General features: G+C 51.5%; 1 protein-coding gene across 1 annotated transcript in view; it reads right to left on the bottom strand.

Annotated features, from left to right (window-relative positions):
- Nucleotides 1–15,552, bottom strand: part of LOC144486846 (rho-related BTB domain-containing protein 2-like) — a 289,061-nt gene that overhangs the window by 25,005 nt on the left and 248,504 nt on the right. The window contains exon 9 of the mRNA XM_078204866.1: nt 9,927–10,032. Coding sequence (XP_078060992.1) covers nt 9,927–10,032 — 106 coding nt within the window. The remainder of the gene's footprint in view (nt 1–9,926; nt 10,033–15,552) is intronic.

The following is a 15,552-nucleotide window of genomic DNA, read 5'->3' as shown; positions in this document are numbered from 1 at the left end:
GATTGGAATATCGCTGGGGTAATGGGATTGGATGGGGAGGAGTTTGTTAGGTGTGTTCAGGAGGGTTTCCTGACAGAGCATGTGGACAAGCCTACAAGAGGAGAGGCTGTACTTATCTGATACTGACCAATGAGCGTGGACAGGTGGCAGATCTCTCAGTGGGAGAGCATCTTGGGGATAGCGATCATAACTCTACCTCCTTTATGCTTGCATTGGAAAAAGAGAGAATCAGTCAAGCTAGGAAAGCATTTACATGGAGGAAGGGGAAATATGAGGACAAAAGGCAGCAAATTAGAGCAGCAAATTGGAAGGAGGTATTCTCGGGGAAATCTACTGAAGAGAGGTGGCAGTTTTTCAAGGAATGTCTGTCTTGGGTTCTACAGGACAATGTCTCGAGCAGACAGGGAGGAGTTGGTAGGTTAAAGGAACCGTGGTGCACGAAAGCTGTGCGGGACCTAGTCGAGAAGAAAAGGAAAGCGTACAAAAGGTTCAGAGAGCTTGGCGAAGATAGGGATCTAGATGAGTATACGGCTTGTAGGAAGGGACTAAAGAAGGAAATAAGGAGAGCCAGAGGGGTCACAAGAAGGCCTTGGCAAGTAGAATTAAGGAAAACCCTAAGGTGTTCTATAAATATGTGAAGAGTAAAAGGATGAGACGTGAAGGAATAGTGCCTATAAAAGGTGAAGGCGGGAAAATCTGTACGGAACCAGTAGAAATGGCAGAGGTGCTCAATGAGCATTTTGCCTTGGTTTTCACAGAGGAGAAGGACCTGGGTGGATGTACTGTGGGCTTGTGGTGGACTGAAAAGATTGAGTATGTGGACTTGAACAAAGAGGTCGTGCTGGAATCTTTGAATGGCATCAAGGTAGGTAAGTCGCCGGGTCCGGATGGGATGTACCCCAGGTTACTGTGGGAGGCGAGGGAAGAGATTGCAGAGCCTCTGGCGATGATCTTTGCGTCGTCGATGGAGACGGGAGAGGTGCCGGAGGATTGCGGATGTGGTTCCTATTTTCAAGAAGGGGAATAGGGATAGCCCAGGAAATTACCGACCGGTGAGTCGAACCTCAGTGGTTGGTAAGCTGATGGAGAAGATCCTGAGGGACAAGATTTATGAGCATTTAGAGAGGTTTAGTATGCTCAAGAATACTCAGCATGGCTGGTGGAGTTCTTCGAAAATGTGACTGAACACATTGACGAAGGGAAAGCGGTAGATGTGGTTCATATGGATTTTAGCAAGGCGTTCGATAAGGTCCCCCATGCAAGGCTTCTAGAAAAAGTGAGAGGGCATGGGATCCAAGGGGCTGCTGCCCTGTGGATCCAGAACTGGCTTGCCCAAAGGAGGCAGACAGTGTGTAGAGATGGGTCTTTTTCTAATTGGAGGTCGGTCACCAGTGGTGTGCCCCAGGGATCTGTTCTGGGACCCTTGCTGTTTGTCATTTTCATAAATGACCTGGATGAGGAAGCGGAGGGATGGGTTGGTAAGTTTGCCGACGACACGAAGGTTGGTGGGGTTGTGGATAGAACATAGAACATAGAACATTACAGCGCAGAACAGGCCCTTCGGCCCACGATGTTGCACCGACCAGTTAAAAAAAAATTAAAAAAAAAAAAAAAACTGTGACCCTCCAACCTAAACCAATTTCTTTTCGTCCATGAACCTATCTACGGATCTCTTAAACGCCCCCAAACTAGGCGCATTTACAACTGATGCTGGCAGGGCATTCCAATCCCTCACCACCCTCTGGGTAAAGAACCTACCCCTGACATCGGTTCTATAAGTACCCCCCCTCAATTTAAAGCCATGCCCCCTCGTGCTGGATTTCTCCATCAGAGGAAAAAGGCTATCACTATCCACCCTATCTAAACCTCTAATCATCTTATATGTTTCAATAAGATCCCCTCTTAGCCGCCGCTTTTCCAGCGAAAACAATCCCAAATCCCTCAGCCTCTCCTCATAGGATCTCCCCTCCATACCAGGCAACATCCTGGTAAACCTCCTCTGCACCCTCTCCAAAGCCTCCACATCCTTCCTGTAATGTGGGGACCAGAACTGCACACAGTACTCCAAGTGCGGCCGCACCAGAGTTGTGTACAGTTGCAACATAACGCTACGACTCCTAAATTCAATCCCCCTACCAATAAACGCCAAGACACCATATGCCTTCTTAACAACCTTATCTACTTGATTCCCAACTTTCAGGGATCTATGCACACATATACCTAGATCCCTCTGCTCCTCCACACTATTCAAAGTCCTCCCGTTAGCCCTATACTCAACACATCTGTTATTCCTACCAAAGTGAATTACCTCACACTTCTCCGCATTAAACTCCATCCGCCACCTCTCGGCCCAACTTTGCAACCTGTCTAAGTCTTCCTGCAAACTACGACACCCTTCCTCACTGTCTACCACACCACCGACTTTGGTGTCATCAGCAAATTTGCTAATCCACCCAACTATACCCTCATCCAGATCATTAATAAATATTACAAACAGCAGTGGCCCCAAAACAGATCCCTGAGGTACACCACTTGTAACCGCACTCCATGATGAATATTTACTATCAACCACCACCCTCTGTTTCCTATCCGCTAGCCAATTCCTGATCCAATTTCCTAGATCACCCCCAATCCCATACATCTGCATTTTCTGCAGAAGCCTACCATGGTGAACCTTATCAAACGCCTTACTAAAATCCATATATACCACGTCCACTGCCCTGCCCCCATCCACCTCCTTGGTCACGTTCTCAAAAAACTCAATAAGGTTAGTAAGGCACGACCTACCTGCCACAAAACCATGCTGACTATCACCTATCAATTCATTACTCTCCAAATAACTATAAATCCTATCCCTTATAATTTTTTCCAACATCTTGCCGACAACAGAAGTGAGACTCACCGGTCTATAATTCCCGGGGAAGTCTCTGTTCCCCTTCTTAAACAATGGGACAACATTCGCTAACCTCCAATCTTCTGGTACTATACCAGAGGCCAACGACGACCTGAAGATCAGAGCCAGAGGCTCTGCAATCACTTCTCTTGCCTCCCAGAGAATCCTTGGATAAATCCCATCCGGACCAGGGGATTTATCTATTTTCAGACCCTCCAGAATATCCTGCACATCCTCCTTATCAACTGTAATACTGTCTATTCTACTCCCTTGCAACCCAGTGTCCTCCTCAGCTATATTCATGTCCCCTTGCGTGAACACCGAAGAGAAATATTGGTTCAATGCTTCACCAATCTCCTCCGGTTCCACACATAACTTCCCTCTGCCATCTATAACTGGCCCTAAACTTGCCCTAACCAACCTTCTGTTCTTGACATACCTATAGAACGCCTTAGGATTCTCTTTAACCCTATCCGCCAAAGTCTTCTCATGTCCCCTTTTAGCCCTTCTAAGCTCGCTCTTCAACTCCCTCTTAGCCAATCTAAAGCTTTCTAGTGCACTACCCGAGTGCTCACGTCTCATCCGAACATAAGCCTCCTTTTTCTTTTTAACCAACAAAGAAACTTTTTTGGTGCACCACGGTTCCCTAGCCCTACCAATTCCTCCTTGCCTGACAGGGACATACCTATCACAGACTCGCAGTAGCTGCTCCTTGAAAAAACTCCACATGTCGGACGTTCCCAGTCCCTGTAATCTCCTAGTCCAACCTATGTTTCCTAATTCTCTCCTAATAGCCTCATAATTACCCTTCCCCCAGCTAAAACCACTGGCCCGAGGTTCATGCCTATCCCTTTCCATCACTAAGGTGAACGTAACCGAATTGTGGTCACTATCACCAAAATGCACACCAACTTCCAAGTCTAGCACCTGGTCTGGCTCATTTCCCAGCACCAGATAGTTTGGAGGGATGTCAGAAGTTACAGAGGGACATAGATAGGATGCAAGACTGGGCGGAGAAGTGGCAGATGGACTTCAACCCAGATAAATGCAGAGTGGTCCATTTTGGCAGGTCAAATGGGATGAAGGAGTACAATATTAAGGGAAATACTCTTCGCATGGTAGAGGATCAGAAGGACCTTGGGGTCCGGGTCCATGGGACTCTAAAATTGGCCCCGCAGGTGGAGGAGGTGGTTAAGAAGGTGGACGGTGTGCTGGCCTTTATCAATCGAGGGATTGAGTTTAGGAGTCCGGGGATAATGATGCAGCTATATAAGACCCTCGTTAGACACCACTTGGAGTACTGTGCTCAGTTCTGGTCGCCTCATTTCAGGAAAGATGTGGAAAAGATTGAAAGGGTGCAGAGGAGATTTACAAGGATGTTGCCTGGATTGAGTGGCATGCCTTATGAGGATAGGCTGAGGGAGCTCGGTCTTTTCTCCTTGGAGAGACGTAGGATGAGAGGAGACCTAATAGAGGTGTATAAGGTGTTGAGAGGCATAGATCGGGTGGACTCTCAGAGGCTTTTTCCCAGGGTGGAAATGGCTGCTACGAGAGGACACAGGTTTAAGGTGCTGGGGTGTAGGTCCAGGGGAAATAGAACATAGAACATAGAAAGCCACAGCACAAACAGGCCCTTCGGCCCACAAGTTGCGCCGATCACATCCCCACCTCTAGGCCTATCTATAGCCCTCAATCCCATTAAATCCCATGTACTCATCCAGAAGTCTCTTAAAAGACCCCAACGAGTTTGCCTCCACCACCACCGACGTCAGCCGATTCCACTCACCCACCACCCTCTGAGTGAAAAACTTACCCCTGACATCTCCTCTGTACCTACCCCCCAGCACCTTAAACCTGTGTCCTCTCGTAGCAACCATTTCAGCCCTTGGAAATAGCCTCTGAGAGTCTACCCTATCCAGACCTCTCAACATCTTGTAAACCTCTATCAGGTCACCTCTCATCCTTCGTCTCTCCAGGGAGAAGAGACCAAGCTCCCTCAACCTATCCTCATAAGGCATGCCCCCCAATCCAGGCAACATCCTTGTAAATCTCCTCTGCACCCTTTCAATGGCTTCAACATCTTTCCTGTAATGAGGTGACCAGAACTGCGCGCAGTACTCCAAGTGGGGTCTAACCAGGGTCCTATAAAGCTGCAGCATTATCTCCCGACTCCTAAAATCAATCCCTCGATTAATGAAGGCCAGTACGCCGTACGCCTTCTTGACCGCATCCTCCACCTGCGAGGCCGATTTAAGAGTCCTATGGACCCGGACCCCAAATGTTTGGGGGAAGTTTTTCACACAGAGGGTGGTGGGCGAGTGGAATTGGCTGCCGTCTGTGGTGGTGGAGGCAAACTCAATTGGGTCTTTTAAGAGACTCCTGGATGAGTACATGGGACATAGAACATAACATAGAACAGTACAGCACAGAACAGGCCCTTCGGCCCACAATGTTGTGCCGAGCTTTATCTGAAACCAAGATCAAGCTATCCCACTCCCTATCATCCTGGTGTGCTCCATGTGTCTATCCAATAACCGCTTAAATGTTCCTAAAGTGTCTGACTCCACAATCACTGCAGGCAGTCCATTCCACACCCCAACCACTCTCTGAGTAAAGATCCTACCTCTGATATCCTTCCTATATCTCCCACCACGAACCCTGTAGTTATGCCCCCTTGTAATAGCTCCATCCACCCGAGGAAATAGTCTTTGAACGTTCACTCTATCTATCCCCTTCATCATTTTCTAAACCTCTATTAAGTCTCCCCTCAGCCTCCTCCGCTCCAGAGAGAACAGCCCTAGCTCCCTCAACCTTTCCTCATAAGACCTACCCTCCAAACCAGGAAGCATCCTGGTAAATCTCCTCTGCACTCTTTCCAGCGCTTCCACATCCTTCTTATAGTGAGGTGACCAGAACTGCACACAATATTCCAAATGTGGTCTCACCAAGGTCCTGTACAGTTGCAGCATAACCCCACGACTCTTAAACTCCAACCCCCTGTTAATAAAAGCTAATACACTATCGGCCTTCGTCACAGCTCTATCCACTTGGATAGGTGGATAGGATATTAGGATGTAGATAGGCTGGAAAATTGGGCGGGGATCCTGGATTCAGGATTCAATCCTGGACCGGGGAGCGGCGCGGGCTTGGAGGGCCGAAGGGCCTGTTCCTGTGCTGTATTGTTCTTTGTTCTTGTTCTTTGTTCACTTGAGTGGCAACCTTTAGAGATCTGTGGATATGGACTCCAAGATCTCTCTGTTCCTCCACAGTCTTCAGAATCCTACCTTTGACCCTGTAATCCACATTTAAATTAGTCCTACCAAAATGAATCACCTCACATTTATCAGGGTTAAACTCCATTTGCCATTTTTCAGCCCAGCTTTGCATCCTATCTATGTCTCTTTGCAGCCTACAACAGCCCTCCACCTCATCCACTACTCCACCAATCTTGGTGTCATCAGCAAATTTACTGATCCACCCTTCAGCCCCCTCCTCTAAGTCATTAATAAAAATCACAAAGAGCAGAGGACCAAGCACTGATCCCTGCGGCACTCCGCTAGCAACCTGCCTCCAATCCGAAAATTTTCCATCCATCACCACCCTCTGTCTTCGATCAGACAGCCAGTTACCTATCCAATCAGCCAACTTTCCCTCTATCCCACACCTCCTCACTTTCGTCATAAGCCGACCATGGGGGACCTTATCAAACGCCTTACTAAAATCCATGTATATGACATCATAAGAACATAAGAAATAGGAGCAGGAGTAGGCCATCTAGCCCCTCGAGCCTGCCCCGCCATTCAATCAGATCATGGCTGATCTGACGTGGATCAGTACCACTTACCCGCCTGATCCCCATAACCCTTAATTCCCTTACCGATCAGGAATCCATCCATCCGCGCTTTAAACATATTCAGCGAGGTAGCCTCCACCACCTCAGTGGGCAGAGAATTCCAGAGATTCACCACCCTCTGGGAGAAGAAGTTCCTCCTCAACTCTGTCTTAAAATGAGAGTAACATAAGAACATAAGAACATAAGAAATAGGAGCAGGAGTAGGCCATCTAGCCCCTCGAGCCTGCCCCGCCATTCAATAAGATCATGGCTGATCTGACGTGGATCAGTACCACTTACCCGCCTGATCCCCATAACCCTTAATTCCCTTACCGATCAGGAATCCATCCATCCGCTCTTTAAACATATTCAGCGAGGTAGCCTCCACCACCTCAGTGGGCAGAGAATTCCAGAGATTCACCACCCTCTGGGAGAAGAAGTTCCTCCTCAACTCTGTCTTAAACCGACCCCCCTTTATTTTGAGGCTGTGTCCTCTAGTTTTAACTTCCTTACTAAGTGGAAAGAATCTCTCCGCCTCCACCCTATCCAGCCCCCGCATTATCTTATAAGTCTCCATAAGATCCCCCCTCATCCTTCTAAACTCCGAGTACAAACCCAATCTCCTCAGCCTCTCCTCATAATCCAAACCCCTCATCTCCGGTATCAACCTGGTGAACCTTCTCTGCACTCCCTCCAATGCCAATATATCCTTCCTCATATAAGGGGACCAATACTGCACACAGTATTCCAGCTGCGGCCTCACCAATGCCCTGTACAGGTGCATAGAACATAGAACATAGAAAGCCACAGCACAAACAGGCCCTTCGGCCCACAAGTTGCGCCGATCACATCCCCACCTCTAGGCCTATCTATAGCCCTCAATCCCATTAAATCCCATGTACTCATCCAGAAGTCTCTTAAAAGACCCCAACGAGTTTGCCTCCACCACCACCGACGTCAGCCGATTCCACTCACCCACCACCCTCTGAGTGAAAAACTTACCCCTGACATCCCCCCTGTACCTACCCCCCAGCACCTTAAACCTGTGTCCTCTCGTAGCAACCATTTCAGCCCTTGGAAATAGCCTCTGAGAGTCCACCCTATCCAGACCCCTCAACATCTTGTAAACCTCTATCAGGTCACCTCTCATCCTTCGTCTCTCCAGGGAGAAGAGACCAAGCTCCCTCAACCTATCCTCATAAGGCATGCCCCCCAATCCAGGCAACATCCTTGTAAATCTCCTCTGCACCCTTTCAATGGCTTCAACATCTTTCCTGTAATGAGGTGACCAGAACTGCGCGCAGTACTCCAAGTGGGGTCTAACCAGGGTCCTATAAAGCTGCAGCATTATCTCCCGACTCCTAAACTCAATCCCTCGATTAATGAAGGCTAGTACGCCATACGCCTTCTTGACCGCATCCTCCACCTGCGAGGCCGATTTAAGAGTCCTATGGACCCGGACCCCAAGGTCCTTCTGATCCTCTACACTGCTAAGAATGGTACCCTTCATTTTATACTGCTGCTTCATCCCATTGGATCTGCCAAAATGGATCACTACACACTTATCCGGGTTGAAGTCCATCTGCCACTTCTCCGCCCAGTCTTGCATTCTATCTATGTCTCGCTGCAACTTCTGACATCCCTCCAAACTATCCACAACACCACCTACCTTGGTGTCGTCAGCAAACTTACCAACCCATCCCTCCACTTCCTCATCCAGGTCATTTATGAAAATGACAAACAGCAACAAGACATCCCTGCTTTTATATTCAAGACATCCCTGCTTTTATATTCTATCCCCCTCGCAATATAGGCCAACATCCCATTTGCCTTCTTGATCACCTGTTGTACCTGCAGACTGGGCTTTTGCGTCTCATGCACAAGGACCCCCAGGTCCCTTTGCACGGTAGCATGTTTTAATTTGTTTCCATTGAGATAGTAATCCCATTTGTTATTATTTCCTCCAAAGTGTATTACCTCGCATTTATCAACGTTATACTCCATTTGCCATATCCTCGCCCACTCACTCAGCCTGTCCAAATCTCTCTGCAGATCTTCTCCGTCCTCCACACGATTCACTTTTCCACTTATCTTTGTGTCGTCTGCAAACTTCGTTACCCTACACTCCGTCCCCTCCTCCAGATCATCTATATAAATGGTAAATAGTTGCGGCCCGAGTACCGATCCCTGCGGCACACCACTAGTTACCTTCCTCCAACCGGAAAAACACCCATTTATTCCGACTCTTTGCTTCCTGTCGGATAGCCAGTCCCCAATCCACTTTAACACACTACCCCCAACTCCGTGTGCCCTAATCTTCTTCAGCAGCCTTTTATGGGGCACCTTATCAACTGCCCTACCTTCATCAACACACTTAGTTACCTCCTCAAAAAATTCAATCAAATTTGTGAGGCACGACTTGCCCTTCACGAATCCGTGCTGACTATCCTGGATTAATCCGCATCTTTCTAAATGGTTGTAAACCCCATCCCTAAGGACCTTTTCCATCAATTTACCAACCACCGAAGTAAGACTAACTGGTCTATAATTACCAGGGTCATTTCTGTTCCCTTTCTTAAACAGAGGAACAACATTCGCCATTCTCCAGTCCTCTGGCACCATCCCCGTGGACAGTGAGGACCCAAAGATGAAAGCCAAAGGCTCTGCAATCTCATCCCTTGCCTCCCAAAGAATCCTAGGATACATTTCATCAGGCCCAGGGGACTTATCGACCTTCAGTTTATTCAAAACTGCCAGGACATCCTCCCTCCGAACATCTACTTCCTCCAGCCTATTAGCCTGTAACACCTTCTCTTCCTTAAAAACATGGCCCCTCTCCTTGGTGAACACTGAAGAAAAGTATTCATTCATCACCTCACCTATCTCTACTAACTCCATACACAAGTTCCCACTACTGTCCTTGACCGGCCCTAACCTCACCCTGGTCATTCTTTTATTCCTCACATAAGAGTAAAAAGCCTTGGGGTTTTCCTTGATCCGACCCGCCAAGGACTTCTCATGTCCCCTCCTAGCTCTCCTAAGCCCCTTTTTCAGCTCATTCCTTGCTAACTTGTAACCCTCAATCGAGCCATCTGAACCTTGTTTCCTCATCCCTACATAAGCTTCCCTCTGAAGTGATTTGCAAGAGATGGGATTTCTGGAAGAGTGAATCAGGGGTGAGCAACCCAAGATTGGCTGTACCTGTTGACATGTGTCTCATCTCCAGTGGAAACTTGCGGCAGATGTTGTTGTAGTTGGTACAGATGTGATGGAGACACCAATCAGCAAGCTGTTTAGCACTGTGCAACTGAAAAAAAATGTCAATGAAATGTTCAAACAATGAAGCCACAACAGAAGAGTCACGCAGACTGGAATTGTGAACTCTCTCTCTCTCTGCACAGAGCGGTGAGATTTTCCAGCATTTTCACATTTCCAGCATCAACAGTTTTGCTTTTGTTTTTTCAGATAATCAGACAATCAGGGATCGGACAATCAGGGATCGGACAATCAGGGATCGGACAATCAGGGATCGGACAATCAGGGATCGGACAATCAGGGATCGGACAATCAGGGATCGGACAATCAGGGATCGGACAATCAGGGACCGGACAATCAGGGACTGGACAATCAGGGACCGGACAATCAGGGATCGGACAATCAGGGATCGGACAATCAGGGACCGGACAATCAGGGACCGGACAATCAGGGATCGGACAATCAGACAGACACTGCTCCCCCTCCTGATCCTCCTGGGTTTCCATCACCCAGCACCTTGACAGTCACCCCCTCGCCCCCCCCCAGCCCAGCTCCGCCCCCACCCCAGCTCCACCCCCAGCCGCACCCCTCCCCCCCACCACACCTAACCACCCCCAGCTCCACCACCCCCTCAGCCCCACCCCTAACCACCCCCAGCTCCACCACCCCCTCAGCCCCACCCCTAACCACCCCCAGCTCCACCACCCCCTCAGCCCCACCCCTAACTCCACCACCCCCTCAGCCCCACCCCTAACCACCCCCAGCTCCACCACCCCCTCAGCCCCACCCCTAACTCCACCACCCCCTCAGCCCCACCCCTAACCACCCCCAGCTCCACCACCCCCTCAGCCCCACCCCTAACCACCCCCAGCTCCACCCCCAGCCCCACTACCCCAGCCCCACTCCCACCCCCCAGCCCCACCACCCCTACCCACCCTCAGCTCCACCCCTCAACCCCACTCCCCCACCCCCCATCCCCACCCTCCCAGCCCCACCACCCCTCAGCCCCATCCCCCCAGCCCCACCCCTCACCCCAGCCCCACCCCCACCCCCACCCACCACCTCTACCTAGAGCCCCAGCCCCCCCACACCCCCAGCCCCCCCACACCCCCAGCCACCCCACACCCCCACTCACCACCCCTAGCCCCATCCCCCCAGCCCCACCCCTCACCCCAGCCCCACCCCCACCCCCACCCACCACCTCTACCTAGAGCCCCAGCCCCCCCACACCCCCAGCCCCCCCACACCCCCAGCCACCCCACACCCCCAGCCACCCCACACCCCCACTCACCACCCCTAGCCCCATCCCCCCAGCCCCACCCCTCACCCCAGCCCCACCCCCACCCCCACCCACCACCTCTACCTAGAGCCCCAGCCCCCCCACACCCCCAGCCCCCCCACACCCCCAGCCCCCCCACACCCCCAGCCACCCCACACCCCCAGCCACCCCACACCCCCACTCACCACCCCTAGCCCCATCCCCCCAGCCCCACCCCTCACCCCAGCCCCACCCCCACCCACCACCTCTACCTAGAGCCCCAGCCCCCCCACACCCCCAGCCCCCCCACACCCCCAGCCACCCCACACCCCCAGCCACCCCACACCCCCAGCCACCCCACACCCCCACTCACCACCCCTAGCCCCATCCCCCCAGCCCCACCCCTCACCCCAGCCCCACCCCCACCCCCACCTCTACCTAGAGCCCCAGCCCCCCCACACCCCCAGCCACCCCACACCCCCACTCACCACCCCTAGCCCCACCCACCAACCACCCCCAGCCCCACCCCCACCCCACCCACCACCACCTCCCATACCCCCGGCCCGCCCTCACCCCCAGCTCCACCACCCCTACCCACCCCCAGCTCCACTCCCCCACCCCCAGCTCCACTCCCCCTACCCACCCCCAGCTCCACTCCCCCTACCCACCCCCAGCTCCACTCCCCCTACCCACCCCCAGCTCCACTCCCCCACCCCCAGCTCCACTCCCCCACCCCCAGCTCCACTCCCCCACCCACTCAGCCCCACCCCAGCATCACCCCCTCAGCCCCATCCATCACCCCTACCCCCAGCCCCACCCACCACCTCTACCCAGAGCCCCAGCCCCCCCACACCCCCAGCCCCCCCACACCCCCAGCCCCACCCACCACCCCCAGCCCCACCCACCCACCACCACCTCCTATACCCCCGGCCCGCCCTCACCCCCAGCTCCACCCCTTCCACACCCCCAGCCCCACCCACCACCCCCCGCCACCTCCCATACCCCCGGCCCGCCCTCACCCCCAGCTCCACCCCCAACCGCCCCACCTCCACCCCCCACCCCCACCCCCTAGTCCCACCCCATCCATGCCCCCAGCCTCTCTCCCCCCCTCAGCCCCAGCCCCACCACCTCCACCCCCCAAGCCTCTCCCCCCCCCCCGCAACTCCAGCCCCACCACCCCCACCCCTATCCTCACCCCTGCCCCTAGCCCCCCAACCACCCCCCAGTGATATGTATAAATGATTTGGAAGAAGGTGTAACTGGTGTAATCAGCAAGTTTGCGGATGACACGAAGATGGCTGGACTTGCGGATAGTGAAGAGCATTGTCGGGCAATACAGCAGGATATACATAGGCTGGAAAATTGGGCGGAGAGGTGGCAGATGGAGTTTAATCTGGATAAATGCGAAGTGATGCATTTTGGAAGAAATAATGTAGGGAGGAGTTATACAATAAATGGCAGAGTCATCAGGAGTATAGAAACACAGAGGGACCTAGGTGTGCAAGTCCACAAATCCTTGAAGGTGGCAACACAGGTGGAGAAGGTGGTGAAGAAGGCATATGGTATGCTTGCCTTTATAGGACGGGGTATAGAGTATAAAAGCTGGAGTCTGATGATGCAGCTGTATAGAACGCTGGTTAGGCCACATTTGGAGTACTGCATCCAGTTCTGGTCGCCGCACTACCAGAAGGACGTGGAGGCTTTAGAGAGAGTGCAGAGAAGGTTTACCAGGATGTTGCCTGGTATGGAGGGTCTTAGCTATGAGGAGCGATTGGGTAAACTGGGGTTGTTCTCCCTGGAAAGACGGAGAATGAGGGGAGATCTAATGGAAGTGTACAAGATTATGAAGGGTATAGATAGGGTGAATAGTGGGAAGCTTTTTCCCAGGTCTGAGGTGACGATCACCAGGGTTCACGGGCTCAAGGTGAGAGGGGCGAAGTATAACTCAGATATCAGAGGGACGTTTTTTACACAGAGGGTGGTGGGGGCCTGGAATGCGCTGCCAAGTAGGGTGGTGGAGGCAGGCACGCTGACATCGTTTAAGACTTACCTGGATAGTCACATGAGCAGCTTGGGAATGGAGGGCTACAAACGATTGGTCTAGTTGGACCAAGGAGCGGCACAGGCTTGGAGGGCCGAAGGGCCTGTTTCCTGTGCTGTACTGTTCTTTGTTCTTTGTTCAGCCCCGCCGCATCCCCAGCCCTGCCCCCAGCCCATCAAACAGTTCTTCATCCTAACTCGAAACTACATCACTCCTGTGGAATTGGACCTTTTACAACTGACAGCCGCTGAGAATTGAAAATAAGGACAGGAAATACTGCCAGCACCCAGCAGATTCCACCGCAGCTGTGGAGAGACTGAGCTAACGCTTCAGGAAAATTACACTTCATCAAAACTGGGGAAAGTTGGAGATGCCAGATTCGGCGAGTAAAAGAGGGGATAGTGAATAAAGAGAGAGAGAAGAAAGGGGAAGGAGAGGAAAGATTAAATCAGGAGAGATTAAATCAGGAAAGATTAAATCAGGAGAGATTAAATCAGGAGAGATTAAATCAGGAGAGATTAAATCAGGAGAGATTAAATCAGGAGAGATTAAATCAGGAGAGATTAAATGATAAACTCTTTGCTGGATCAGGGCCAGAGGAAGCGGAAATGGGACAAGAAACAGGACAGTACAGGAACAGGCCCTTTGGGCCACCAAGCCTTCGCTGATCACATTGTCCTATCTAGACCAACCGCCCGTATCCCTCCATTCCCCGCCTGTTCATGCGTCTATCCAGATAGGTTTTAAAATGTCACTAACGTGCCTCTGCTTCAACCACCTCACTTGGTTTTCCTCCAGATCATTTGTATATGTTACAAACAGCAGAGGTCCCAGCACCCTTCCACCGCTACCCTCTGTCTTCTATGGCCAAGCCAGTTCTGTATCCATCGAGCTAGTTCACCCCTGATCCTGTGAGATTTAATCCTTTGCACCAGCTTGCCATGAGGGACCTTGTCAAATGCCTTCCTAAAGTCCATGTAGACAACATTCACGGCCCTTCCCTCGTCAGTCATTTTTGTCACCTCAAAAAACTCAATTAAATTAGTGAGACATGACCTCCCTCGTACAAAACCATGCTGTCTGTCGCTAACAAGACCATTCAGTTCCAAATGTGTATAGATCTTATCCCTAAGAATCTTCTCCAACAATTTCACTATCACTGACATCAAGCTCACTGGCCTATAATTACCCGGGTTATCCTTGCTACCCTTCTTAAATAACAGGACAACATTGACTGTCCTCCAATCCTCTGGGACTCATCTGTGCAATAAGAAGTCTCACAACACCAGGTTAAAGTCCAACAGGTTTATTTGGTCGCAAAAGCCACAAGCTTTCGGAGCGCTGCTCCTTCATCAGATGAGTGGGAGTTCTGTTCACAAACAGGGCATATAAAGACACAAACTCAATTTACAAAAATTTGTCAATGAATTTTGTAAATTGAGTTTGTGTCTTTATATGCCCTGTTTGTGAACAGAACTCCCACTCACCTGATGAAGGAGCAGCACTCTGAAAGCTTGTGGTTTGTGCTACCAAATAAATCTGTTGGACTTTAACCTGGTGTTGTGAGACTTCGTACTGTGTTTACCCCAGTCCAACGCCGGCATCTCCACATCATAACCTCATCTGTGGCCAATGAGGAAACAAAGATTTCTGTTAGAGGCCCAGCAATTTCCTCTCATGTCTCCCTCAGTAATCTGGGATTGATGCCACCTGGCCCTGCGGATTTGTCTACCTTAATGCTTTTTAATTCACCTAACACTTCCTCCCTTGTAATGATGACTTGTTCTAAAGGGTTTACACACCCCTCCGAGACACCATCAATCGACGTGTCCCTCCTTTGTGAATACCGATGCAAAGTACTCGTGAAGGATCTCACCCGGCGGCACAGTGGCACAGTGGTTAGCACTGCTGCCTCACAGTGCCAAGGACCCGGGGCAGCACGGTGGCACAGTGGTTAGCACTGCTGCCTCACAGTGCCAAGGACCCGGGGCAGCACGGTGGCACAGTGGTTAGCACTGCTGCCTCACAGTGCCAAGGACCCGGGGCAGCACGGTGGCACAGTGGTTAGCACTGCTGCCTCACAGTGCCAAGGACCCGGGGCAGCACGGTGACACAGTGGTTAGCACTGCTGTCTCACAATGCCAAGGACCCGGGGCAGCACGGTGACACAGTGGTTAGCACTGCTGCCTCACAGTGCCAAGGACCCGGGGCAGCACGGTGGCACAGTGGTTAGCACTGCTGTCTCACAGTGCCAGGGACCCGGGGCAGCACGG

The sequence above is a fragment of the Mustelus asterias genome, unplaced genomic scaffold (genome assembly GCF_964213995.1).
Source record: "Mustelus asterias unplaced genomic scaffold, sMusAst1.hap1.1 HAP1_SCAFFOLD_490, whole genome shotgun sequence".
NCBI classification, from domain to species: Eukaryota; Metazoa; Chordata; class Chondrichthyes; order Carcharhiniformes; family Triakidae; genus Mustelus; species Mustelus asterias.
This window is presented reverse-complemented; position numbering and strand designations above follow the sequence as displayed.